This window comes from Bufo gargarizans, chromosome 5 (genome assembly GCF_014858855.1).
Source record: "Bufo gargarizans isolate SCDJY-AF-19 chromosome 5, ASM1485885v1, whole genome shotgun sequence".
Classification (NCBI taxonomy): domain Eukaryota; kingdom Metazoa; phylum Chordata; class Amphibia; order Anura; family Bufonidae; genus Bufo; species Bufo gargarizans.
Window position 1 is genome coordinate 93423362 of NC_058084.1, and position 27784 is coordinate 93451145.

At 41.5% G+C, this 27784-nt stretch overlaps 1 protein-coding gene across 1 annotated transcript in view; it reads right to left on the bottom strand.

Annotated features, from left to right (window-relative positions):
* The window catches only part of RP1 (RP1 axonemal microtubule associated), a 659535-nt gene that overhangs the window by 11953 nt on the left and 619798 nt on the right, over positions 1–27784 (bottom strand). The window contains exons 56-60 of the mRNA XM_044295389.1: positions 24690–24838; positions 20743–20818; positions 20532–20607; positions 16841–17135; positions 1126–1204 (exon numbers count right to left, since the gene is read on the bottom strand). Of these exons, the coding sequence (XP_044151324.1) occupies positions 1126–1204; positions 16841–17135; positions 20532–20607; positions 20743–20818; positions 24690–24838 (675 nt within the window). The remainder of the gene's footprint in view (positions 1–1125; positions 1205–16840; positions 17136–20531; positions 20608–20742; positions 20819–24689; positions 24839–27784) is intronic.

A 27784-nucleotide genomic window follows, 5' to 3' on the forward strand; every position in this document is an offset into this window, starting at 1 on the left:
AAGACCCTTAGTAAAAACATTGATAAACTTGCTATGTGAGTGAATGAAGTGCGTTACTGAATGGGGGCAATTGAAGTCCATTGCAAAATTGTAGCTGTCTATGGTCCTGATCTCATGTGTTCATGGTTCTGGTCAAGGTTATGTTGTTTGGCTATAATTAAAGGGGGTTATCCAGAAAAATATATTTATGACTTATACTCTGGGGGTGGTGCGGCACCTGGGACCCCCTTCAATCCACTGTTAGAAGAGGCATTGAGCACCGCAGCCTCTTCCTAGGCCAGTGACAATACTGTACATTGGTCACATGGCCTAGTTGCAGCTCAGCCTCATTCAAATCAGTGGGGTTAAATTGCAATACCAAGCACTGCCACTATACAATGTATGGCACTGTTCTTGGAAAGCTGCACGGAGCCTGCATCGCTCACCAGGGCTCCGGTGAGCAGAGCGGCTCCCTGAAACAGCTGGTCAGTGAGGATCATGGGACTTGGACCCCCGCCGATGTGATAATGATGACCTATCCTGAGGATTAGTCATCATTATCATTTCACGGATAACCCCTTTAAGGGCCACGTTGGGCCAGAAATATGTCAGCAGTATGCAGCACGCTTTTATCTGCTTTTAATATGGATGTCAAATAAGGAAGATTTTGAAGGACACAAGGACTGTTGCTGGAGTTCTATTTTCTATGGTTTTTTTTATGTGACAGTAGCGGAATGCATTACTACCAGGAATTTGATCCCTTGGTGTACTGCGTAGGCCAGGATCACAGAGAGCAGTTTGGTGCAGGTTTTGATGTGTTTTTTTTTTTTTTTCTTCATTTTAGTGAATATTGAAAAGTAAAGTAAATGTATAAAAGAATAACTTGTTTTGGATGAAAAGTTGCAAATACTTCAATGAGTGAACCCAACCCTACACAACAGAGGATGCAACTAGTTTGCAAAGAAGATTCAGTGTGTGTTCTCAACAGTTGAATAGTTTATTCATTGTAGCTTGTAACATTACAATTTAAGGTTATACACCCTTCGTCGTAGTATATTCACATAAGTATGGAAGTGGCGGCATTGAAATATGTTATAGTGGGGTTGCAGTGTTCTGTAAATGCTTTACAACACAATGGAAACTCACCCAATCCTTTCCCATCATGGCCTATTTCAATATGTGAGAATCTTCCGATAGTCTTTGTTGCAATTATAAATGTATCAACCTGATAACAGAAAACGAACAATGTAAAATAAGTGATACACAGATGGATATATAATGTTAGATTTAAAACAATTTATCTTCACACTGAAGCTTTTTGAAGTACCCTTGTCATATATTAAAGCAGTGGTGCCCAACCATTTTTCGTCTGAGGGCCGCACTAGACTTGGTATAAATTTAGTGGGCCGGAACCAGGTAGCTTTGCCAGAAAGAAATGCAAACGCTGTGAGGGGGCACATGTGAGCATTACTACTGCGAAGAGGGCACATATCTGGCATAACTACTGTGTTACCCACAGATATCCCCCTCAGTGTCATCCACAGATATCCCCCTCAGTGTCATCCACAGATATCCCCCTTCAGTGTCATCCACAGATATCCCCCTTCAGTGTCATCCACAGATATCCCCCTTCAGTGTCATCCACAGATATCCCCCTTCAGTGTCATCCACAGATATCCCCCTTCAGTGTCATCCACAGATATCCCCCTCAGTGTCATCCACAGATATCCCCCTCAGTGTCATCCACAGATATCCCCCTCAGTGTCATCCACAGATATCCCCCTTCAGTGTCATCCACAGATATCCACCTTCAGTGTCATCCACAGATATCCCCCTTCAGTGTCATCCACAGATATCCCCCTTCAGTGTCATCCACAGATATCCCCCTTCAGTGTCATCCACACATATCCCCCTTCAGTGTCATCCACACATATCCCCCTTCAGTGTCATCCACAGATATCCCCCTTCAGTGTCATCCACAGATATCCCCCTCAGTGTCATCCACAGATCTCCTCCCCACCCAGAGCCGCTTCCTAGCTAATTTATTCACTGCACTTGCCTCTGTATAATTGAAAATAAGCGTCATAATCTCGCACAGGCACACTGGCAGAGGCCAGGAAGACGATGCATGCGCACTTCAATGCCTGTTCGAGATTACGGCGCTTCTCTTCAATTTCACAGAGGCAAGTGCAGTGAATAAATTAGCTAGGAGGCGGCGCTGGGTGGGGAGATTGCGGGCACAGGCAGCATCGCTTTGCTCCCTGTGCCGTTCGCAGCGCGCAATGCGCTGATAAAGTCCTGTTACTGCGCGGGCCGCATGACACGGCTTCGTGGGCCGCATTTGGCCCACGGGCCGTAGGTTGTGCATCACTGTTAATTAAAGCATCTCCACAGAAGTCATAGATACATTATACAACTGTCTAAAGTTTTGCTGATAAAATAAAATATCAATAATAATGTCAACACAGGTGGACAGTAAAGAACTTGATGTCTTAGGGTACTTTCACACTTGCGTTGCTGGATTCTGGCAGGCAGTTCAGTCGCTGGAACTGCCTGCCAGATCCGGTAATCTGTATGCAAACGGATACCATTTGTAAACGGATCCGAATGTGGATCCGCCTCACTAAATGCATTGCAATACCGGATCCGTCTCTCCGGTTGTCATCTGGAAAAACGGATCCGGTATTTATCTTTTTAACATTTTTAAAGTTCTGTGCATGCACAGACCGAAAAACCGGATCTGTTTTTCCGGAACACTTAGGGCCAGATCCAGCATTAATGCATTTCAATGTAAAATAATGCCGGATCCGGCATTCCGGCAAGTGTTCCGGAATTTTGGACGGAGAAAATACTGCAGCATGCTACGGTATTTTCTCCATCCAAAAAACGTACAGTGACTGAACTGAAGACATCCTGATGCGTACTGAACGGATTGTTCTCCATTCAGAATGCATCAGGATAAAACTCGCTCAGTTTCATCAGTTTTTTTCCGGTATTAAGCCCCTAGGACCGAACTCAATACCGGAAAAGTTTAACGCAAGTGAGAAAGTAGAATCTACCATGTCCAGTATTTGTCTCTGTTTACTAGCTGGGACCCAGCTATTATAGGGTTCAGAACGAGCTGACTTGATGGACTCCATAGCCTGTCTAATCAGTCTCATATCTTAACATGTTAGGCCTCATGCACACGACCGTTGTGTGCATCCGTGGCCGTTGTGCCGTTTTCCGTTTTTTTTCGCGGACCCATTGAATTTCAATGGGTCCGTGGAAAAATCGGAAAATGCACCGTTTGGCAGCCGCATCCGTGATCCGTTTTTCCTGGCCGTGAAAAAAATAAGACCTGTCCTTTTTTTTTCACGGCCAACGGTTCACGGACCCATTCAAGTCAATGGGTCCGTGAAAAAACACGGATGCACACAAGATTGTCATCCGCGTCCGTGATCCGTGTCCGTGATCCGTGTCCGTTTTTTCCTATCATTTCAATGGCAAACTTGACTTAGATTTTTTTTTCATTTTTCATGTCCGTGGATCCTCCAAAAATCAAGGAAGACCCACGGACGAAAAAACGGTCACGGATCACGGACCTACGGACCCCATTTTTGCGGACCTTAAAAAAAACGGTCGTGTGCATGAGGCCTTAGTCAGGTTTTGATCCCTATCGCATACAAATCTAAAAAAACACAAATTGTGGAGGTAACAGCAAAGCTCATATATGACCCTCATCCCCATACTCCCTATAACATTTTAATTTTCCCATCAACGTAACTGTATGAGGGCTTGTTTTATTTTTGTTTTGTTGAAGAACGGGTTGTACAGTCGTGGCCAAAAGTTTTGAGAATGACACTAATATTAGTTTTCACAAAGTTTGCTGCTAAACTGCTTTTAGATCTTTGTTTCAGTTGTTTCTGTGATGTAGTGAAATATAATTACACGCACTTCATACGTTTCAAAGGCTTTTATCGACAATTACATGACATTTATGCAAAGAGTCAGTATTTGCAGTGTTGGCCCTTCTTTTTCAGGACCTCTGCAATTCGACTGGGCATGCTCTCAATCAACTTCTGGGCCAATTCCTGACTGATAGCAACCCATTCTTTCATAATCACTTCTGGAGTTTGTCAGAATTAGTGGGTTATTGTTAGTCCACCCGCCTCTTTAGGATTGTCCACGAGTTCTCAATGGGATTAAGATCTGGGGAGTTTCCAGGCCATGGACCCAAAATGTCAACGTTTTGGTCCCCGAGCCACTTAGTTATCACTTTTGCCTTATGGCACGGTGCTCCATCGTGCTGGAAAATGCACTGTTCTTCACCAAACTGTTGTTGGATTGTTGGAAGAAGTTGCTGTTGGAGGGTAGCATTCTTTATTCATGGCTGTGTTTTTGGGCAAAATTGTGAGTGAGCCCACTCCCTTGGATGAGAAGCAACCCCACACATGAATGGTCTCAGGATGCTTTACTGTTGGCATGACACAGGACTGATGGTAGAGCTCACCTTTTCTTCTCCGGACAAGCCTTTTTTCCTGATTCCCCAAACAATCGGAAAGAGGCTTCATCGGAGAATATGACTTTGCCCCAGTCCTCAGCAGTCCATTCACCATATTTTCTGCAGAAGATCAATCTGTCCCTGATGTTTTTTTTTTAGAGAAGTGGCTTCTTTGCTGCCCTTCTTGACACCAGGCCATGTTCCAAAAGTCTTCGCCTCACTGTACGTGCAGATGCGCTCACACCTGCCTGCTGCCATTCCTGAGCAATCTTTGCACTGGTGGCACTCCGATCCCGCAGCTGAATCCTCTTTAGGAGACGATCCTGGCGCTTGCTGGACTTTCTTGGACGCCCTGAAGCCTTCATAACAAGAATTGAACCTCTTTCCTTGAAGTTCTTGATGATCCTATAAATTGTTAATTGAGGTGCAATCTTAGTAGCCACAATATCCTTGCCTGTGAAGCCATTTTTATGCAACGCAATGATGGCTGCACGCGTTTCTTTGCAGGTCACCATGGTTAACAATGGAAGAACAATGATTTCAAGCATCACCCTCCTTTTAACAGGTCAAGTCTGCCATTTTAACCCAATCAGCCTGACATAAAGATCTCCAGCCTTGTGCTTGTCAACATTCTCACCTGAGTTAACAAGACGATTACTGAAATGATCTCAGCAGGTCCTTTAATGACAGCAATGAAATGCAGTGGAAATGTTTTTTTGGGATTAAGTTAATTTTCATGGCAAAGAAGGACTATGCAATTCATCTGATTACTCTTTATAACATTCTGGAGTATATGCAAATTGCTATTCTAAAAACTTAAGCAGCAACTTTTCCAATTTCCAATATTTATGTAATTCTCAAAACTTTTGGCCACGACTGTATATTTTATTGCACCATTTTGGGGTATACAGTATTGAAAAACATTTTTGGGGTAACCAAGGCTGACAATAGCTTTTGTATCATATTCTGAGAGCAGTCACTTTTTATTTTTACATGAATGGACCTGTATTACGACTTTTTTTTTGGCAGTGCGTGTCGTAGCTTTTATTGGTAATAAAGTTCTTATGACTTTTTGATCACATTTTATCCTATTTTTTGAGAGGCAGCAAACTGTAATTTTGCCATTGTTTTTTTTTTTTCACCCAAAGAGATAAGTATTGCTTTAGCTTTCTAGTATTGTTTGTTGTGGTTGTAGTGATACCAATTATGACCTTTTTTAAATACTTTTACAAAAATATATTTTTTTTTTACACTTAACTACGTTTTTAGTTCTACTAGGGAATTTGAGCATGTGATCGTCTGATCGCTTTTATACTACACTGCAATATTTTGTATTGAAATGTAGTATTCCTCTCAGTGTAAAATAGACATTAAAAGGGTCGCTGGAATGACAGTTTTTAGTGCTTATGCTATTCTTAGTGGTTACAATCATTTTAATTAGTAGGCAAGTATAATTGTTAGAATCTCTAGCTGATGTACAAATCTTAGTGCACTCTGGGTGGATACAGTTGCGGAACACTTACAGTCCCTGGTGAGGCCTTGTCAGCAGGTAGCGTCCATGATGGCTCAAGTTTCTTTGTCAAACATTCAATGCTGCTACAGTATGCTTCCAAGGAAGGCTTCTCCACTACCACTCCATGGTACCTGGCATGGTGCACAGCCACTGGTTTACAATGCCCAGCGCCTCCAGGGTGTCTACAACTACATCAGTAGTTGTTTCCAGAGTGACCTTCTAACCCCAGCTTTGTGCACATTACTTACATGCCAATCACACTTGTGACTATTCCAGAGAGCATCCCTCCTCAACATAGTTCGTCCTGCAGTATCTAGTGCTTTAACTAGGTTAATAGCACAATGGTTAACTTGACAGTAATTAGACATGATCCCTTCCTTCACTTACAGTACACAATCTCAGAGTTTCTAATGGTCTTTGTCCAGGCCATGGGTAAATAGTTGGGGCTATAGCCTATTATAATGCTCCAGACAGTATGTAGCCATCAGCTCTCTTGTATTGGTTCTCTAACACTCACCAGCCTCTACAATTCTCTATTTGTGAGAGATACTTCTGAGGGCTTTTCTAAGAACTGTTTCTCTCTCACTCTCACTGTCTCAACAGCCAGATGGACTCCACCCTTCTTCCAGTGCCAGTCACACTTCCGCCTCATTCCACAACCCACCTGCATCCTTGGTAGAGTAGCTCCATAGGTCCAGACCACAGCCCAATCTCACAGCAGCTCTCATTGACTTAATTACACTCACTGTTCTCAGAGTCACCAGAGTTGGCAAACATGCACATTTTTATGCACGTACCTCAATCCCTACCTACAGGCATCGCAGTGCAGCACTACTAGTGCTGCAATATAGACCATCAAGTCATATACCGGGCACTAATAATAGCACCTCTGCTCTGAATGACGCCTCCTCCTACTGGATGACGGTCCAGGAACACTGTTCCAGGAGTCATCAAATAACACAGGAATAGAGACTTCTGAATCAATGGTTCAGCTCACCACGGCATGCATGTGACCTAAGCAATGTGATACAGTCTCAGATCTACAATAGCATCTCAATTAAAGGCACATTAACACTTTTTAATTGTGCATTATAACAAAACATAACTTTTTAAGGGGGTAAATATGGCACAAATTTGGTGATAAATATTGCATTTTTGGTCATGCCCCTTTCCTGCTAAGCCACTGCCTCCCAGTAAATCACACCTTCTTGTCAATCTAGGGGCAGATAATTTTCTAAAACAAGATGTGCTAAACTGCAAAAATGTACCAAATTCTGCCAAATTTACTCACATGAGTAAATGAGGGCCTATGTGTGTATCATACCCCCAAAGAAGCTCAACATATAAAATTATCCACCAGCTTCCAGCAACTGTTTCTGACTTTTATATGTAAAGACCTGCTCTACCTGTATTAGCATCTGCTTCTTTTTCCCTGGTCTTTAGTTGTACTTATTACTAGTAGTTTGCAATAGAGTTCTGGTCTCAAGTTACAATAGTCACCCTTAAACAAATTAATAAGAATTGCTAACCGCCAGCTAAATGCTAAGCTCCAGCTTCCAGCAACAGTGTCTGACTTCTATATCAGCCATCTGCTTCTTTTTCTTTTATCTTTAGTTTTACTTATTACTACTAGTTTTCAATAGAGTTCTAGTCTCAAGTTATTTCTTACTGCCTGTCTTAGACGGTTATAAATAAAAAATAAAATAAAAAAGGTTTTATTTAAAAACTAAATAAAATATAGGTAATCATTTCACCCCTGCCTCAATGTATAAGCAGGCAGATGGGACCTATGGCCAAAAAGATATCAGTGGAATGCGAACATCACCGATATCCCGTCAGGCACAGGGGTCCATTTGGAAAGGAGGGAAGCTACACGATACAGGGAGTGCAGAATTATTAGGCAAATGAGTATTTTGACCACATCATCCTCTTTATGCATGTTGTCTTACTCCAAGCTGTATAGGCTCGAAAGCCTACTACCAATTAAGCATATTAGGTGATGTGCATCTCTGTAATGAGAAGGGGTGTGGTCTAATGACATCAACACCCTATATCAGGTGTGCATAATTATTAGGCAACTTCCTTTCCTTTGGCAAAATGGGTCAAAAGAAGGACTTGACAGGCTCAGAAAAGTCAAAAATAGTGAGATATCTTGCAGAGGGATGCAGCACTCTTAAAATTCCAAAGCTTCTGAAGCGTGATCATCGAACAATCAAGCGTTTCATTCAAAATAGTCAACAGGGTCGCAAGAAGCGTGTGGAAAAACCAAGGCTCAAAATAACTGCCCATGAACTGAGAAAAGTCAAGCGTGCAGCTGCCAAGATGCCACTTGCCACCAGTTTGGCCATATTTCAGAGCTGCAACATCACTGGAGTGCCCAAAAGCACAAGGTGTGCAATACTCAGAGACATGGCCAAGGTAAGAAAGGCTGAAAGACGACCACCACTGAACAAGACACACAAGCTGAAACGTGAAGACTGGGCCAAGAAATATCTCAAGACTGATTTTTCTAAGGTTTTATGGACTGATGAAATGCGAGTGAGTCTTGATGGGCCAGATGGATGGGCCCGTGGCTGGATTGGTAAAGGGCAGAGAGCTCCAGTCCGACTCAGACGCCAGCAAGGTGGAGGTGGAGTACTGGTTTGGGCTGGTATCATCAAAGATGAGCTTGTGGGGCCTTTTCGGGTTTAGGATGGAGTCTAGCTCAACTCCCAGTCCTACTGCCAGTTTCTGGAAGACACTTTCTTCAAGCAGTGGTACAGGAAGAAGTCTGCATCCTTCAAGAAAAACATGATTTTCATGCAGGACAATGCTCCATCACACGCGTCCAAGTACTCCACAGCGTGGCTGGCAAGAAAGGGTATAAAAGAAGAAAATCTAATGACATGGCCTCCTTGTTCACCTGATCTGAACCCCATTGAGAACCTGTGGTCCATCATCAAATGTGAGATTTACAAGGAGGGAAAACAGTACACCTCTCTGAACAGTGTCTAGGAGGCTGTGGTTGCTGCTGCACGCAATGTTGATGGTGAACAGATCAAAACACTGACAGAATCCATGGATGGCAGGCTTTTGAGTGTCCTTGCAAAGAAAGGTGGCTATATTGGTCACTGATTTGTTTTTGTTTTGTTTTTGAATGTCAGAAATGTATATTTGTGAATGTTGAGATGTTATATTGGTTTCACTGGTAAAAATAAATAATTGAAATGGGTATATATTTGTTTTTTGTTAAGTTGCCTAATAATTATGCACAGTAATAGTCACCTGCACACACAGATATCCCCCTAAAATAGCTAAAACTAAAAACAAACTAAAAACCTCTTCCAAAAATATTCAGCTTTGATATTAATGAGTTTTTTGGGTTCATTGAGAACATGGTTGTTGTTAAATAATAAAATTAATCCTCAAAAGTACAACTTGCCTAATAATTCTGCACTCCCTGTATGGATATTTGTGTGCGACCCTCCAATGTGGTCAAAGTACTGCCATAGTCTGTGTTGAACGGACCTAGTCCCAAAATATACAGAGAGATGTGCAAACTGTTAGGGAGATTTGCATAATAACTCCCTTTGCGCAGGAATGGTAGTGTTATACTCGACATCGTATTACAAGCAACATTTGTTGCAAGATAGGGATTCTTACTCCAGCGGACTAATGTGAACCCTAACTATGATATGATGCCAGAGATAACAAAGTAACCTTCCACCTAAGCTCTGCAATATATATTCTGTAGCTGAAACACTCAATCCTGTTATGGAATGTCTGATGAGTGTATCGCACTTCTGCAGGGGGAATCAAGAGATTGTCACGGCTTCTAAAGTAGGATCTCCTTATAAGACGTCAGTAGCCTAACTCACTCGACGCGTTTCATGTGTCCATGTTATGGACACCTCATCAGGAGCTATAGCCTGGCTCTGAGGCAAGTAAATCTACCTAACTGTAAGTAGGAGCGGTACTGCTGCACGTATGGTGTGATGCCTAACCGGCCCTTGTATGGCCGTATGCGCCTGCCCGTTCCCGCTCATTATATTGGTGTGAAAAGGAGGCGGGACGTAGGAGCTCACCAGTGTGACCCTGGAGAGGGGTGTCTCCTTAGCAGAGAGGAGCGCTCCGGGTCCCGATGTCACACATCATACTTGAGCAGAATACATACGTACCTACTTGCTCATGGGTTACAGTGAGGATCTCTAAGCAGCTATTAGCATCATTTTTTTTATTTTGAGGAATCTCACAGCCAGTGGGAAAACGTAATCAGTAGTCGGCACCAGTAATGCCTCCACTAACGGCAGAGGTGACTCAAGTACAAAAAGAATTGTAAACCAAATATGTATTTGTCATGGATGAAGTTGCAGATAGCTGGAACTTATAAATCAACGACCGACTGGCTTGATCCCAAACTAAATAGCATATAGGTGAGCCCTATAAATCCCTAAGAGCTCTCCCTGACTGCTATGCACATGCAAGGGTCTCAATGGTAGACGATTGCATGCTCACGTACCTAAGACTGTGTGACACCTGAAAACCCTATAATAGTGAGGGGACACGACCACCGGCTCCCTGCACTTAATACAGACGGAGTCAGGGTCACCTAGAATGAAGCCAGCAAGGAAACACAAAGGAAAAGACTTATCTGGGCAAACAGTAGAAGCAGCCTCCAGCAGTGAACACTTCATCCAGGAAGTAGTATAAACCGCAAAGTGAGGCAGTATGGGAGGGAATATAAAGGAAGACGATTAGTCTAAATAAGTGACACCTGCCAGAAGGAAAGGAAATGAGAAAGTGAAACCAAAACAAAGAACGTCATACAAGAGGTAGAGAAGAATGTCTGCCAGACCTTCTCACAGAACTGGCGGTGACAGTATTCCGACTGTGGATAAGTGTCTAAAAAATATCCACTAAGAGACAGATTAAATATCTGGTTGTTCATCATCTCCATATTGACACTGGAAGGGTACATTTCCAGAGATCCTCCTAGGTTGCAGAATGACCTGCAGCAACCCCCCATCCGTTTGTATTATGTGGGGAAATATTGGACAAATGAAACAGGTGCATTTCAAACCATAGGAGTTCTTAAAAATGAGGATACTGGATTATAATCATTGTATCTAACCAAGCTTGTCGGTGCACTAAGCTAATTCTTCTTATAGTCCAGCAGATGACCATATAGAGGAGCGAATACAAAAGGGAATAAGTTTGTTCAATGAAGCAGGTATAGCTGCTTCTTTCGTTTAGTCCTTTGGGTGTTTTGGTATTAAGACGAAAAATCCACCCAAGTTCCCTTTTAAGGAGCCTCCAATCCAAGTCTCCTCCTCTAGGTGGTGGACGGACATGCTTGATGCCTTGAAATTTGAGTATGTTAGTGCCACCTGAATGCTTCTCCCCAATGTGTTTGGCAGCAGGGGTATCTTTCTTGTTTTTGATGTCATTAAGATGTTCCCCCTATTCTTCGCCTCAGCTCCCATATGGTCTTACCCATATACTGCAGACCACACTCACATGTTGCTAAATAAACAACACCTGTGGTCCTGCAGCTAATGAATGATCTGCGGGTCTCAAGTTACAATAATCACCCTTGAACAAATTAACAAGAATTGGCTAATGTACTTTATGCGAACCGCCAGATTCTATCTACTGTTTCTGACTTCCATATGTAAGGGTTTGTTCTATCTGTATTAGCCATTTGCTTATTTTTATTTTATCTTTAGTTTTCATTTAATTTAGTTTTAATTCTAATCGCTAATTTTTATCGCGAATATCGGCACTTCAAGAATTCGAGGTAGAGGTGCCAATATAGTGCTATATCTTTGCAATTGCGAATATTCTCGATTTATTTTTTCATCAGTACCCTCACTGCTTCTTGCTTACGGGCCAATGAGAAGGCTGCAATATCTTTGTCTGAGCTTAGCAACATCCATAGCAACCAATAGGAAAGTTGCCTACCCCTTAATATATAAGAACCTCCCCAGCAGCCATTTTCTTTTGTTTTTTTGCAGTTCTGAGAGAGCAGTGTCATTGCTGAGTCATCTGGATCCTTATTCAATTACATTAGATACTTAAAAACACAAATGCAATGGCACTCTGCAACCAGCACTCTGCCCTGCCTCCATGCTGGATGTTGAATGAGGCATTAGTGTACATTTTGGCCAAAGCGCAATAAGCCACTCACCACGTCAAGGTCGCCTCTATGAGTGGTCCCTAACACTAGTTCCTACCTGTTATGGGCGATGACAGCCACACAAAGTCCAGGGAGCGCAGGTACAGCATGCACGCCAGGCACACTCTGCTTTTAACCCCGTCCGGTGCCATAACAGCTTCCATCGGATCCAGGGATGCAAGTACCAACATGCATGCTGAGCCCACTATATACTTCTCCTGGAGCCAAATGGCTACTGGTAGGCGCTATAAAAGCAGACTCAGTTTTATACTGATTTTAAAACCAGCCTCCAGGGCAGACTAACTGGCCAGGTGTGCATGACTGCATGGAGATCACCACGCCTCCAATATATACTACAACATTCAGCATGGAGGCAGGGCAGAGTGCTGGTTTCAGAGTGCCATTGCATTTGTGTTTTTGCGTTTGTATGTGTATTTCGCCATAGCAATGTGCACCTGCCTACAGGGTTGTGCTGACTGACCCCCACATTTTTTTCTTTGTAGTATATATTTGAGGAGTGGCGATCTCCATGCAGTCATGCACACCTGACCAGTTAGTCTGCCCTGGAGGCTGGTTTTAAAGTCAGTATAAAACGGAGTCTGCTTTTATAGCGCCTACCAGTAGCCATTTGGCTCCAGGAGAAGTATATAGTGGGCTCAGCATGCATGTTGGTACTTGCATCACTGGATCCGATGGAAGCTGTTATGGCACCGGACGGGGTTAAAAGCAGAGTGTGCCTGGCGTGCATGCTGTACCTGCGCTCCCTGGACTTTGTGTGGCTGTCATGGCCCATAACAGGTAGGAACTAGTATTAGGGACCACTCATAGAGGTGACCTTTACGTGGTGAGTGGCTTATTACGCTTTGGCCAAAATGTACACTAATGCCTCATTCAACATCCAGCATAGAGGCAGGGCAGAGTCCGGTGCCATAACAGCTTCCATCGGATCCAGGGATGCAAGTACCAACATGCATGCTGAGCCCACTATATACTTCTCCTGGAGCCAAATGGCTACTGGTAGGCGCTATAAAAGCAGACTCAGTTTTATACTGACTTTAAAACCAGCCTCCAGGGCAGACTAACTGGTCAGGTGTGCATGACTGCATGGAGATCACCACGCCTCCAATATATACTACAACATTCAGCATGGAGGCAGGGCAGAGTGCTGGTTGCAGAGTGCCATTGCATTTGTTTTTTTGCGTTTGTATGTGTATTTCGCCATAGCAATGTGCACCTGCATACAGGGTTGTGCTGACTGAACCCCCCACATTAGATACTTAGTTAACTCATATATAGAATATAGATAGTGGGAGAAAGTCGGTGTAGGTTAGATAGTGATATAGTGTAACTGACAGGTTCTAGTGCAGGGTGTTAGGTAGTGTGATAGGAATTACTGTACTGTGCATTTTCTCCAGTCTCAGGAAACTTCTAGCAGCTTGAAAAATGTAGCAAAAGTGAGCCACCTCTGTATTGCGCGCGCAATGCCCACATATTACATTGCCGATTTTCGCAATCAGGAAAATGATGACTGGAGATCACAAATTCTAGAATTTGCGAATTTATGGCGACTATTAGGCCAAAAATTCGCGGAAACAAATATTGCCAATGCTGCTCATCACTAATTATTACTACCAGTTTTCAATAGACTTCTTTTCCCAAGTTAAAATGTTTGCAAGTTTCAGCAATCGTTCTTGAACAAATTAATATTATGACTTGATGAACACTCTATTGTGCTTTACGTCATACCAAACACATCGAACATGTATTTATTACCATATACCTTCTATGTTATTCATTGGAGTGTAAAACGTGCCATGCCTAGCTTCGCTAGTTCCAATATATATATTAGGAAGCGGTATAGATTAGTATTTTTTGAAATTGTGAAGGGTAGGTTCCAGTATGCTGCAGATTATGCTGCAGATTTCCTGTTACATGTGGATTTAACTACAGATTTGTTGTGGCTTTTGCTACAAAGCAATTTGCAACAACCCTCAAATCTGCGAGCGATAAATTATCTACTTGTGAATGGAGGCTTTGGAAATTCCATTCTCATGAATTACACTGTACTTCCTTAGAGATCTTCCATTATGAGTTTGCAATGAAAATCTCTCATGGCTCTGAATGTGACCTATTCAAAACAAAATGCGGCAGTCAAACAATATGGGGTATTCAGTAATTCTAAAACATTCTGTCCATGAGCCAACTTATTTCATGTAAAAATGTCAACAAGAACAAAAAACAAAACAGCCAGTGGCAAACATCATTTTTTGTCCTCACAATCATACAGATTTTATCCCGATTTGCTTAATATATTCTAACCCAACTAACTGTTGAGAAGGATTGAGAAGTACTTTTAATGGGCAAATTAATGATACATTTTACCAACTGTGAACTGTAAACGCAAAATCTGCTGAATGGAAAGAGCATTACAAAATGAAATACAAATTATTTCACTGCATGTGTGATTTCTCTATTAAACTTCATGTGTTTGTTAAATCCACTCAAAATAATAGAATTTAATTAGAGAGTACAGTCTATGGAAATTCTAGCCAAAATATGTTGTCTGCATCTGCACAGTCTGTGCTCGGGAAGTCAGTCAGTCTGGTTGGAGTAAAGATCTGGATGCTATTTGATTCTACTTGCTGGAACATGTTCCGCATTTCCCTGATATTTTTAAATCATGCTTTCAAATATGAATATTGAATATGAATATACAATTAAAACATTACATTGAATCCTTAAAGGGATGTTCTGGGATTAAGATTATTTTTTAATAGTGTATGTAGTTGGTTACCTCATCTACATATTTCCCATGCTGTGTTTTTTTTTTCTTTTCAATTTGGACTCTCCTGACCACTTCACCGTGTACAGATATCTCTCTGGTTTATTAGATCTGGTATGTAGCACATCCTGTTGCTGTATCCAACCAAACCCATGATGCACTTCTCCTTTCTCTGCCCTTAGCTCCAGCACCGCCCCTAATCACACCCAACTAGTTTCTAGCTCCTCCCACCCAGCTAGCTACATTGCCACTCCCCAATCACTGCCCTTGTTGCTGCTCTGACACGTCCATGGACATAACATCACAGGAAAAAAGAAGGAGCTGCATGGGCCTGGTCATGTGACCACAGCCTAGAACGGGAGACAGGAGCTATAAAGGTAAAAGTAATGCATTACATCATTTTAAAGGATGTTGATGAAATTTGAAAACCCCTTTAAAGGTTTTTAATAACATAGGTTCCTAATGATTTTCTGACTCTTTTTCTGTCCAGCCCTTTGTGCTGTGCTTTTGGTTTTCATACTGTACCTCACAATCAGGGGGAAACTGGCCAAATGGGTCCATAATTATCTGAGGCTCTTATTATTAACCCCTTAGTGACCAGCCTGTTTTGGGCCTTATTGACCAAGCGTTTTTTTTTTTTCCTTTTTTCATCGTCACATTCCAAGAGCTATAACTATTTTATTTTTCCATCTATAGCTGTATGAGGGCCTTTTTTCTTTTTGCGGGATAAGTTGTAGTTTTAATGTCACCATTTTGGGGTACACATAACTTTCTAGTTAACTTTTATTAACTTTTTCTGGGAGGGAGATGGGAAAAATAGCTATACTGCCACAGAGATTTTACGTTATAAATTTTACTGTGTTCATTTTTCAGTATAAGTAACATAATATCTTTATTCTCTGGGTCAGAACGATTACACCGTTACCAAATACATATATTTAATTTTTTTTCCGTTTTACTACTTTTGTGCAACAAACCCCCTTTTTTTAAAAGAAAGAAAATCTTTTTGCATCGCTGCTTCCCAAGACCCATAACTTTTTTTTATTTTCCTTTCTGTGGAGTTGTGTGAGGGCTTGACTTTTGTGGGATGACTTGTAGTTTTCATTGCTGTCATTTTGAAGTAAATTACGCCTTTTGATTGCTTGTTTTTTCCATGGGAACTAAAAATAAATTAGCAATTCTGTTATTAATGTATTTTAAAGGGAACCTGTCACCGGGATTTTGTGTATAGAGCTGAGGACATGGGTTGCTAGATGGCCTCTAGCACATCTGCAATACCCAGTCCCTATAGCTCTGTGTGCTTTTATTGTGTCAAAAAACCGATTTGATACATATGCAAATTAACCTGAGATGAGTCCTGTCTCTGACTCATCTCACGTACAGGACTCATCTCAGGTTAATTTGCAATTTTTTTATGGGGGTTCACTGTAGGGGATAATTTGCATAATATTTATGTAGTACGGGTTGTTGCAGATGGGCAATACCAAACATATTGGGGAGAATTTTTTTTGCTATTATTTTTATTGAAAAGGGCATTTTCAATGGAAAAAAGGCTTTTTTTAATGGAATTTATTTTATTTAATAAATGGTTTTTTTTTGTTTGTTTTTTACCACTTAATAGTCCTGCAGGGAGACTATTACAGACAACATTTTTATTGATTTTAAAATACAATGCACTATCCCTATAGTGCATTGCATTTTAATGTCAGTGCTTTACTGACATTGACCAGCAGGCTGCGCCAGAGAGGCACAGCCGGCTGGAAAATACTCAAGGCTGGTTTGGGGCCTATATCAGACCCCAGCCAGCCTTTACACACATCGGCACCCTGCGATCTCGTTGGCAGGCGCGCGGCAACTCCTTATTCTTGAGTGTAATGCTTAGTGTACATAACTTTCACACACATGTACAATTTCTGTGTAAGACATTACCTTTCCATTTTGAAAGGGTTTGCTTTCTTCCTGTGGCTCCTTTAGCCAGACGGGTCCAATCGAGAATCCATTATCATAAAACAAGATGATATAAACATTGGCATCGGTGCCTGCTCCTCTTATATCACCCGTGTATACTATGATCTTGTGCTGCACTAAATTTTCCTCCACAGTTCCTGTAGGATCGGAGGTTAATAGTAAGCCATTATCAGTTTCTCCTTGCTGGTCACGGACAACTTGAGAAATGACAACTTCTATTCTTGTCTCAGGTTTTTCTCTCTGAATTGAAAAGCTCCTAAGCAAATAAATCCAGAAGGAACAGTTATAAAAAGAAACAAGTACAGCACGTTGGTTAACTAACAAATGCAATCAGTTTAATTATTGACTCCTGGAATTTACTTTTAAGATTTTTTTTATGATGAAATATGAATTAGTTGATTTTTAAAAATGATATAAAATCCAAGACTGGAGCGAACAAAATGCAAGGCTAATTTTACTAGAAGTGCAAAAGAAATATAATGTATAATAATATAATATAACCCATCTATACCAATCTATGGATGTGCTTGTTAACAAAAATGTGATGTTCCCTTGCAGCCTTGCATAGAAGTAACTAGCTGGGTATGAGGCATAGCAACTGCTATGCAGCCCAAAGGAGTTGTTACATGAAAAATAGTTTTATACTTAAAGGGGTTATCCCATCTTAGACAATGGGGGCATATCGCTAGGATATGCCCCCATTGTCTGATAGGTGCGGGTCCCACCGCTGGGACCCTCACCTACAAGGAGAACGGAGCGGAGAAAGTGGAGGAGGGCGCACTGCGCATGCGCAGCCGCCCTCCATTCATTTCTATGGAGCCGCCGAAAATAGCCGAGCGCTGGCTCGGCTATTTCTGTCGGCCCCATAGAAAGAAATGGGAGCAGTGGCCGGGCATGCGCTGTGCACTCCCATTCACTTCAATGGGAGAGGCGGGGAGCTGTGCCTGGTGGTGGACGGACCCTGGGAAACCCGGGGTCCTCCAGCCACAACTCTTCCCGGCTCCGTTCTCGCTGTAGGTGCGGGTCCCAGAGGTGGGACCCGCACCTATCAGACAATGGGGGTATATCCTAGCGATATGCCCCCATTGTCTAAGATGGGATAACCCCTTTAAGATGGGATTGTTCAAAAATGTAACAAAAAATGAAGTCATGCAGTAATAATAATAATAATAAAACATCCTGAAACCCCTTAATTTCAGTCTAACCTTCCTATTATATTTCCTTGGCTCGTTATCAGGAAGACATTTTGACTAGAATACTCATCATTTTGGAGGAGAGTTTTTAGTTTTATGGCCTGCAAGTACTGGGTTTACACACAATGCAAATACATTACCATCTTCATCTCAATCATAAATTATTAATAATCTGAATTTCATTTCAAACACCATTTATCTGACCTGACAAGCACCTCTATCATTTCAGGTTGAAGAATCCTTAGGGCTCATGCACACAAATGTTTTTTGCGTTCCGTATACAGGCTGTATTTTGATTCCGTATACGGTCCATATACATAAACATTCATTTCAATAGGTCCGCAAAAGATCAGGACAGCACTCTATGTGCTGTCCGCATTAGTTGCTCCGTTCCTGTGGCCCCACAAAAATTATGAGGCTTGTCCTATTCTTGTCCGTTTTGCGGACAAGACTAGGCATTTCAATAATGGGCCTCCTGTTCCGTTCCACAAATTGCGGGAGACACATGGGAGGCATCCTTTTTTTGCGGATCCGCAATTTGCAGACCGCAAAAAACGGCGCGGTCGTGTGCATGAGCCCTTAATCTGCAGGAAGTAGTAGATAAACTAGTGGAGGTGAGATGAGGGATTGAGCATACTCCCAATGACCACAGGACGCTGTGCCCTCTGAGAAACGCTAGTGTTGCGTGACTGACCACATCCAGGCGGCTACAGGATACAGTGCCATATGGGACACGCAAGTACCTGTTCCCTGACCAATGAGGCAGATATGGGTCCACATCTTTGATATATTGTACATAGTGACCTCCTAAACTTATCTCTAGCAGACGTGTTTTTGGGTGTAATGCAGCAGCAGTGAGCAATATACTCATATGTGATAGTTTATAGGGGAACTTCATCTAGATTATCATGGTCTCCAATTATAGGTGACTATCCTGGACACATCTAGGCCCATATTCTCTTTGTATAGGACAGTTTAGGTCTGTGATGGCTAGACTGCGGAACTCCAGCTGTGGTAAAACTACAACTCCCAAGTTGAAACACTTGCTTGGCTGTTCTCAGAACTCCATAGAAATGAATGGAGCATACTGGGAGTCGTAGTTTCACCACAGCTGGAGTGCTGGAGGTTAGCCAGCACTGGTCTTAGTGTTCATTGCTACCTGAGTCTGAGGTTCATCTATGGTGATATTTTTCTCATATTGTGATTATCCTACTAAAGCCATACTTATATCCAATTGACTACTGAGGTAGGGGATACTTAATGATCACTCATACCTTCTCTAAGTGACATCATTTTAAGGACATTGCTCCTTGATTGGTTTCCTGAGGAACTGTTATATTCTTGCCACAGGGAAACGCGTCAGGACAGGGTCTGCATTTTTATTTGGTAACATCTTGTTGTACAGTACTTCGGAGAGGTATATCTATCAATGTGGACTATTATATATTAACATTGTGGTCTGATCATTATACTGACTTTGACTGTGATCAGAGAGTGGATTAAGTGACAATCACCATCTAATTTATCTCTTTAGTGGTAACTTCTTTTGTCAGGGTTAACCGAGGGAACTGAAGGAGGGCCAAAAAGGATTCAGAGAGAGTATACAGGGATAGTACTCCCTCCTCTCTCCTATGGAATTCTATTAACCAAACTACACAATTTTTTGTTTGGGGCATGATATTTTATATTTTTTATGAATATCTAATAAATGCTTAGTTTTAGTGGTGGTGGTTATGTGAAACAAGCTCAATTTGCAAAGCAGAAGTAGTCACTGTATGGCGCCATCTTAAGGCATCGTGCTAATCTCTCCTTATGAAAAGTGCAGCAGTAATTCGGACTTTTGCAGAGATTTTTAAATCCTTAGCAAATGTCACTGTTAACTGACCACTCTCCAGATCCTTACTATAGGCACTTTGAGAGCATTTTTTTTGTTTTAAATAATTGAAATTTACTTATTTTGCTTGAAAATGTATGTCATCAATTGGTCTTTATTAAACATTTTCAACAGTTTTTCTCTCCAGATTTCATTTCCACTTAGACTGTTTCTTATAGCATATTCTTATCAGATTGATAAGAATTTACCTTAAATGAGTGTGTATGAGCTGGCAGGGAGATAGAGAGAAGGGACTACAGATCGCGCCGACAGAGCAACTGTCTGATGGATTCACTTAGAAGGAGAAGAGACTAAAAGCTGGAAAAGGCTGTTCAAAATTTTAATAAAGACAAATGTAAGACATTTTTGAAGATTTTTTTTTAGCCAAATGCAATAATTTTTTTTAAAAATGCCCTCAAATGTGACCTTAGCCTTTAAACATAAATGTATTTATTTTACCCAGACAGTACAATTTACATCACTTTTTAATATTGTTGCTATCAGGTAGCAGTGAATCCTCATTAACTTCTACGATAATACCAGTTACAAAACAGGATCAACATAAGCGTTTGAAGATTTAACTTACTCATTCACATTAAATACATAGAGCTTGTTCCTTGAAGACTCCTTTACATGAATCCTTTTGATATGCAGCTTGCAATCTGAATAGATTTGAACACAGATATTTTTCTGTAAGTGGCTTGCAGAATAGATAAGACTGCTGTATGAATTTTATTTAGTAAAGAATTACTTGATACTTTATTTTGTATTGCACATGAAAATTAAGTGAAACGTACCGTCACTGCTGCTCATTGAAATGTCAGCCTGATGTACTTCCCCAAGTTCAACCGCATCTAATATAGCTGTAAATGACTGTGAAGAAACAGCGGTCTGTTTATTGTGAAGGCTTAAATACCAAGAGGAACATGTGCATGTCTAGCTCACATCACAACATTTTAATTAAGTCCACCTATAGATGCAAGTAATTGAATGTAATGCATTTGTCACACATTTAATCTCACAGTGTCACACTCAAGATGCTTTCTTCTTGCACAGATTTTCTTGCATTTTTCCAAATAAATATTTTGCGATAAAAGCTATGTAAAAAAAAATCAATGTAGAACAGTTTGCTAATATATGTGTGCGTGTGTGTGTATATATATATATATATATATATATATATATATATAATCCTTTGGTGGTATAGTAACAAGGGGAGGTTCTCAGTAGATTGGCATAGCCCATAGTAAAGTAGGGTTTCATTGGCAACATTTGGTTGCGTGAAAGTCACTGTAAAATTGCAGGATTTCCATGACCACTTCACAACCTCAATGTTTTTGACCCAATCTGATTGTCTGTTACTGTTGTTAGATGGCTTGCCACCTGGTTTTCCATAGGGGGACATTTTTCAATTCATGATTCAAATGCGTCCACAAGGGCCTATACAGTATATAGTTACTTGGGCTGCCTTGTGATCTTACCATGGATCGTGCTCACAGAGTGCTTGCACACCCCCGAAACCACATAAGACACCACGGGATGTTTTTTTGCCAGATGGTCAGCTACCTCTGCTTTGGAGAATGAGGGGTCGACTATCTCCATTTCTCAGGACTTATCCCCTATGACCTTACATAAACATAACCTTATGCGGCCCTTGCTAGAGATCCTGAAGTACAGGAAAAGTACCTATCGGTCGCTGCACTCTTCTGGGCTGTTGATAAACACACCTGGCAGGAAGGTGGTGATTAGAGCCTTCGCTGAACTCCAGCGCATTTACGAGGCCTTGGACATTAGTGCCCTGGACATTCCAGATTGGAACCTCGCCCAGAATATTTTGTCTCTACCGTCACTGCTGTTGGTCACCCCCTGGACGCCTGTGTCCTCTTTAAGTGGTTTCATAGTACCTCCCAATCTTCTTCCCTATATTTCTGGGCTTTAACACTGCTGTTTGTAAGTTTTGTAATTATATAAATTAGGCAGTAATTTACATATACCTCCATACAGTCCCCCCAAAATTATACTTTTTCCTGCATAATATCTCATCCAACTATGACAATATAACTATAAAAAGTTATGTTTCGCTGAAATGTGGAGAGCAAAGACAAAAACATTTTGGATGGCCATACACATTAGATAATTGTTGGGCAAATGCTTATTCAGTCCACAGCTATCTCTCACAACTCCTCCTTACACATGCATGTTAAAAATGGAGAGTCATGCATGAGTCCTCAACAAGGACAGGGGTGAGAACCACTGCCAGACACTCTGCCATTGGCTTATCTCATTAAGAACAAAAGGATTGGGCAGTTGATATCTTCATAGTCAAGCCCAACCCTGTGCACTGGCTGGAGCAAAATCTGGGAGAATAAAAGTAAATAGTCACACTACCCCTGGTGATAAAAGGTCCACATAAGGTATGTTTATACTGCTTTCCCCAGCCCTACCTAGTGATTTCAGTAGTTAAGTCTGGTCAAAACTGCTGAGGGGTTTTCTGAGACTTTTCTACTGATTACCTCGGCATAGGTCATCAGTATCTGGTTGGTGGGGGATCTGACATCTGGGACCCTCACCGATCAACTGTATGAGAAGGCAATAGCGATTGGAGTAGTGCCACAGCTGTGCCTAGGCCATGTAATGTCACACTTATTGGTCACATGGCTTAGGCACAGCTAAGCCCCATTGTACTTGATGGGGCTGAGCTGCAATACCAAGCACAGCTGCTATAGTGTTTACAGCAGGGAGATTAATGAGCTGAGAGAAGGCTGTGGTGCTACTGAGCGCCAGTGCCCCTTAAAACTGCTGATCGGAGGGGGGTCTCAAGTGGGATACTCACCGATCAGATACTAATTACCTATCCAGAGGACGGGTCATCAGTAAACAAAACTTGAAAAAAAACTTACGGCCCACAGACCCAGCCATTAAGGGGTTAAAAATACATTGGAGGACTTATGCCACAACAAATATGATTGTTTCTTCTTTTTGAAAGGTCAGTGACAGTTCATGAGCAACTTATTTTTGAAGATTTTATGCATTAGACCTTGACTGTGCCTAAGCATTTGCTTCTATGGGTAAAAAGTTTATTAATGAAACAAATGTAGTCTAAATTACCTGGAGTGGTCTAAAGCCGGGACTACAGTCAGTCATTCCAGAAATTATATTCTTCCATTTGCCAAACTAGCTTGCTTATGAGACACACAGAAGACTGTTTATCTGCTAGGTAAATGAAAGGGCATCTAGTCTTAAGGACACAAAGGAGGGGTAGCCTCTAAAGCTTTTTTCTGCTAGCATTAAAGTAATGGCAGTGTACAACTAATCATCTGGCAGAGTCCTCAGTCTGAAAAAGTTTAAAGGGTGTCTGTCAGCAGTTTTGACCATGCTATACTTCCAACTGCCTTCTGTAGGGGCTGGGGAGGGCAATACAAGCATAACTTTTGTGGAGCTTCTATTATCAGAACTAATACAAATATGACACATTTATTCTGACAAATTCTTAAGTCTCAAGTGCCCAAGGAAAGGCTTCATTTTAAAGTGCTCTCTGCATTGAGATTCTTCAGACTTCCCCCTCCACCTGCTCTGAGAGACAACTATTCTGGTCTCCTGATTGGATGCCAGCACTGTCACTCAGAGCAGAGAGGCAGGGTTGTGAAGCACCCGAATGCAAAGAGCACTTCACAGTGAAGTTCCACCTTCTGGGCACTTAAAGGAGCAGAACCTGGCAGAATAAAAGTTCATATTCTCACTACTCCTGATGAGAAAACAGCATGTATGTTTGTATTGCTCTCCCCAGCACCCAGCTGGTGCTGCCAGAAGTTTAACATGGTCAATACTGCTGACAGACTCTCCTTAAAGAGTACTGGATGGTCCACAGAATTACTAAGGACCAGTATACTAGGGTCTGTGGTCTTATAGTTTAACTACTAATGTTGACAAATCATTTATACATATTTGTACAGTAGGGACAATATGCAATGTCACAACACTGTGTAGGGACAATATAATTCAAGTGATTATCGGATCGGCACAGTTGTATGGGCAGAAAATACTATAACATTCAGCAAATCCTACTAGAAAATGCTAGTCATTTGTGCCTTAGGATGAATTCTTATTGCTGGTGTTGTTTCCGGAGACATTATAAAACATGGCGGTGCTGTGTAGTTAGGAGTTTGGTCTGGGCTTGAGCTTATACACAGGGGTCAATCTGAGCAAGCAGAGCTGAAGTGTACAAGATGGGAAAGGACAAGAGGCCTGAATCTTTAATAAGGGAATTAAATTTTATACCAAGTAATTCAAGAAACACTGCAACTGTTCAACTCACTGATGATAAGTATGTTCTAATGAGCCAGATCCTAGAGTGCTTTCAAACATGGTAAAATCTGCAAGAAAATACGCAGGTGTGGATTTTTTTACGGATTTTGTTGCAGATTTCTACACAGATAGCATCCCTATTTGAAATGATCAGAGTCATTTAGAAAATGTATTTATTCATTATTTACTTTATTTATTATTCATTATTTACGCAGCAAAATGTTATTCCGCAGCGGAACGAAGAGCTTGACAATTGTCTTCCCCGTAGGCATGAAATGGGGGAAATAAAAATGCTGCGTATATTCTGCTGGATTTGTCCCCCACGTGTGAAGGCTTCCTAAATATTTCAATAGTTAGCAGATCTCACGACTGCACATCCATATTATGCATGATACCTTATTTTTGGGCTGAAAATGAAGTAAACCATGTCTTGCCTTACCTCATCTTCTTCTCCATTGATCACATGCTGCCAATTTATATATCTATGTCCTGTGTCTCCATGTTTCCCATGTAAACAAACACCAATATTTAATTTATTTTTCTGCTCCGATGTGTCAGAGACAAAAACAGTCACGGAATATGTAACAGCTGTAAAACAAGAAATTACAAATACAGTATACTGAGGATGACAGGCGAGGGTAACCTTTTTTTTATCAAGTTAAAATGAAATCAGCAATCACAAAAATATAAAGATAAAAAGAGACTATAAAAAATGTGTTTTAGACATATTCAGTTCAAACCTATACTGTATATAACTCTCTATTTGTATATGGGCCCAGGAAGTTGAGATATGGGAAACTATTTGGAGTAAGAGAAACAGTGGGAAGCATAAATCCGCAATCCTGCAGAGCAATTTTGTTTGAAGTGGTATTCACATGTGCTGTGTTTTTGTGTATTTTAGCAACGGTTTGCCCAAAATTGTTAAAAAGTACAGCAAAAACCATATAAAGGTAAATAAAATCACAAGTGATACTGTAGATTCTTCCAACGCACATGTAAAGAATCTTTCTAGCATAATTAGTAACCTCACCATAAATTCCCTTTGAACATCATTTTTACAGTTTTTACAGCACACAATGTAGCTAGATGCTTGGTAAAAAGCAAAAGTAAAATCTAAAATGCACTACAAACAGTGGAATAGGTTTACTAATGCTAAGTTCTACAGAGAGTAAAATAAGGGATAATGTAGCAGATATGCTGTGCCAGAAAAGAGGAATAATCTTGCCTGTTTTGTGGGTGGCGTAAGCATTTGCAATAAATGTATATAGTATTTGTACTATTTTTAGGGTGGTTTGCTCCATGCTTGCAATTTTCATCTACTAAGGAACTTTAGTCTAATACATATTCAATAGGAATTTCATGTGACAATTTTAACAAATGGCTTGTGACATTTAGTAAATTTGCTTAAAAAAATATGCACAATCCATGACAGAAACAAAAAAATAAGAGCAAAACGTTATGTTAATACACTACTCCCTTTAACAGGCAGTCTAGAGATGTGCCAGATTTATCATAGTTCCCAAACAGAAGGCAAGAAGTATCTGTTAGGGTTAGAAAATAAAAAAGCAGCACACCATAGGCTGAGTACTAGTGTTAATCGTGCACCAAAGTGCTTGGGTTCTCGAGTAGAACACCTCGGGATGCTGGAGTGCTCTACAGAGCACCCTGAGCACAACTGGAAGTCAATGGGAGAACCTGAGCATTAAACCAGGCACCTCCTGCTCTGAAGAGGGGAGGGTGTCTGGTTCATAGTAAAAGGTCAGAAATTGATGGAAACACACTGAAATGGTTCGGGAACAGCATGGGGAGGATGTCTGGATGCATCTTGGACTCCCAGGTCGCTGCTGGGAACGATGTCCGAGTAGTATGCCACTTTTACAGACTGACAATAATACGCACAAAACCGGAGATAAAATCAATTTTAGAGGAAAAATTGGTAGGAAACATTCTTTCCTGTATATTTACTTGTATATAAAGTGCAAGTGCTGCCAAAAATTACAAGGAAGAGGCACTCCGATACAACCTGTATATCACATAAAGGAGGGCCTCATTCACATTGTGGTACAATTGTTCAGGTAGTGGGACTCCTACACTTATAAAGCCTATGCACTAAGTGAAAGGGCTGCCAAAAATTACAAGGGTAGAAGAAACGAGACGGTGAACTTTACGTCCAACATATGGACCTTAAAGGGCGCACTGACACAACCGGTCGTAGGCAGTATTTGGGTTTCAGCTATTTTTTGCTTTATTCATAGACAACGCATTTCGGGGTACTCGGGACCCCTTTATCAAGTATCATAGTTTGGAGTGGGGTTTCTGTGCTGTGATGTCAGAACTGTGCTGCTTGCTCCAAGCCAATCAGATACCTCACCCTGCTGCTCCTCCTCCCTCCTCAGCAGCAGACCCTCCCCCAAAAATTACAAGGAACCAAAACTCCAATACACCCTTTATTACACATAAAGGAGGGCATCATACACAAAATTGTGATTGATGACCTCAAAAACATTAAGAGAAAGGGCCTGCTGGTGACCTTCTAAAACATTAGGGGCGAGGGCCTGCTGCTGAGCTGACCATCTAAAAAATTAGGGGTGAGGGTCTGCTGCTGATCTGACCTTCTAAATCATTAGGGGTGAGGGTCTGCTGCTGAGCTGACCATCTAAAATAAAATTAGGGGTGAGGGTCTGCTGCTGATCTGAGCTTCTAAATCATTATGGGTAAGGGTCTGCTGCTGATTTGAACTTCTAAAATATTAGGGGTGAGGGTCTGCTGCTGAGCTGACTCTCTAAAACATTAGGGGCCAGTGCCTGCTGCTGAATTGACCATCGAAAAAATTATGGTTGAGGGTCTGCTGCTGAGCTGACTCTCTAAAACATTAGGGGCGAGTGCCTGCTGCTGAGCTGACCATCGAAAAAATTATGTTTGAGGGCCTGCTGCTGAGCTGACTCTCTAAAACATTAGGAGCGAGGGCAGCCTTAGGCTACTTTCACACTAGCGTTCGATTGGATCCGTTCTGAACGGATCCGCTCATATTAATGCAGACGGTGGCTCCGTTCAGAACGGATCCGTTTGCATTACCATGAGCAAAAAAAAAAAAAATTTTTTTTTTTTTTGTTCATGATAGTGCAAACGGATCCGTTTTGACTTTACATTGAAAGTCAATGGGGGACGGATCCGTTTGAAAATTGAGCCATACTGTGTCAACTTCAAACGGATCCGTCCCCATTGACTTACATTGTAAGTCTGGACGGATCCGTTTGCCTCCGCACAGCCAGGCGGACACCCGAACGCTGCAAGCAGCGTTCAGGTGTCCGCCTGCTGAGCGGAGCGGAGGACAAACGGTGCCAGACTGATGCATTCTGAGCGGATCCGTATCCACTCAGAATGCATTAGGGCTGGACGGATCCGTTCGGGGCCGCTTGTGAGAGCCTTCAAACGGAACTCACAAGCGGAGCCCCGAACGCAAGTGTGAAAGTAGCCTTATAAACATGTTGATATGGAGGAGCAGGAGGACGAGAAAAGGAAGATTGAACCATA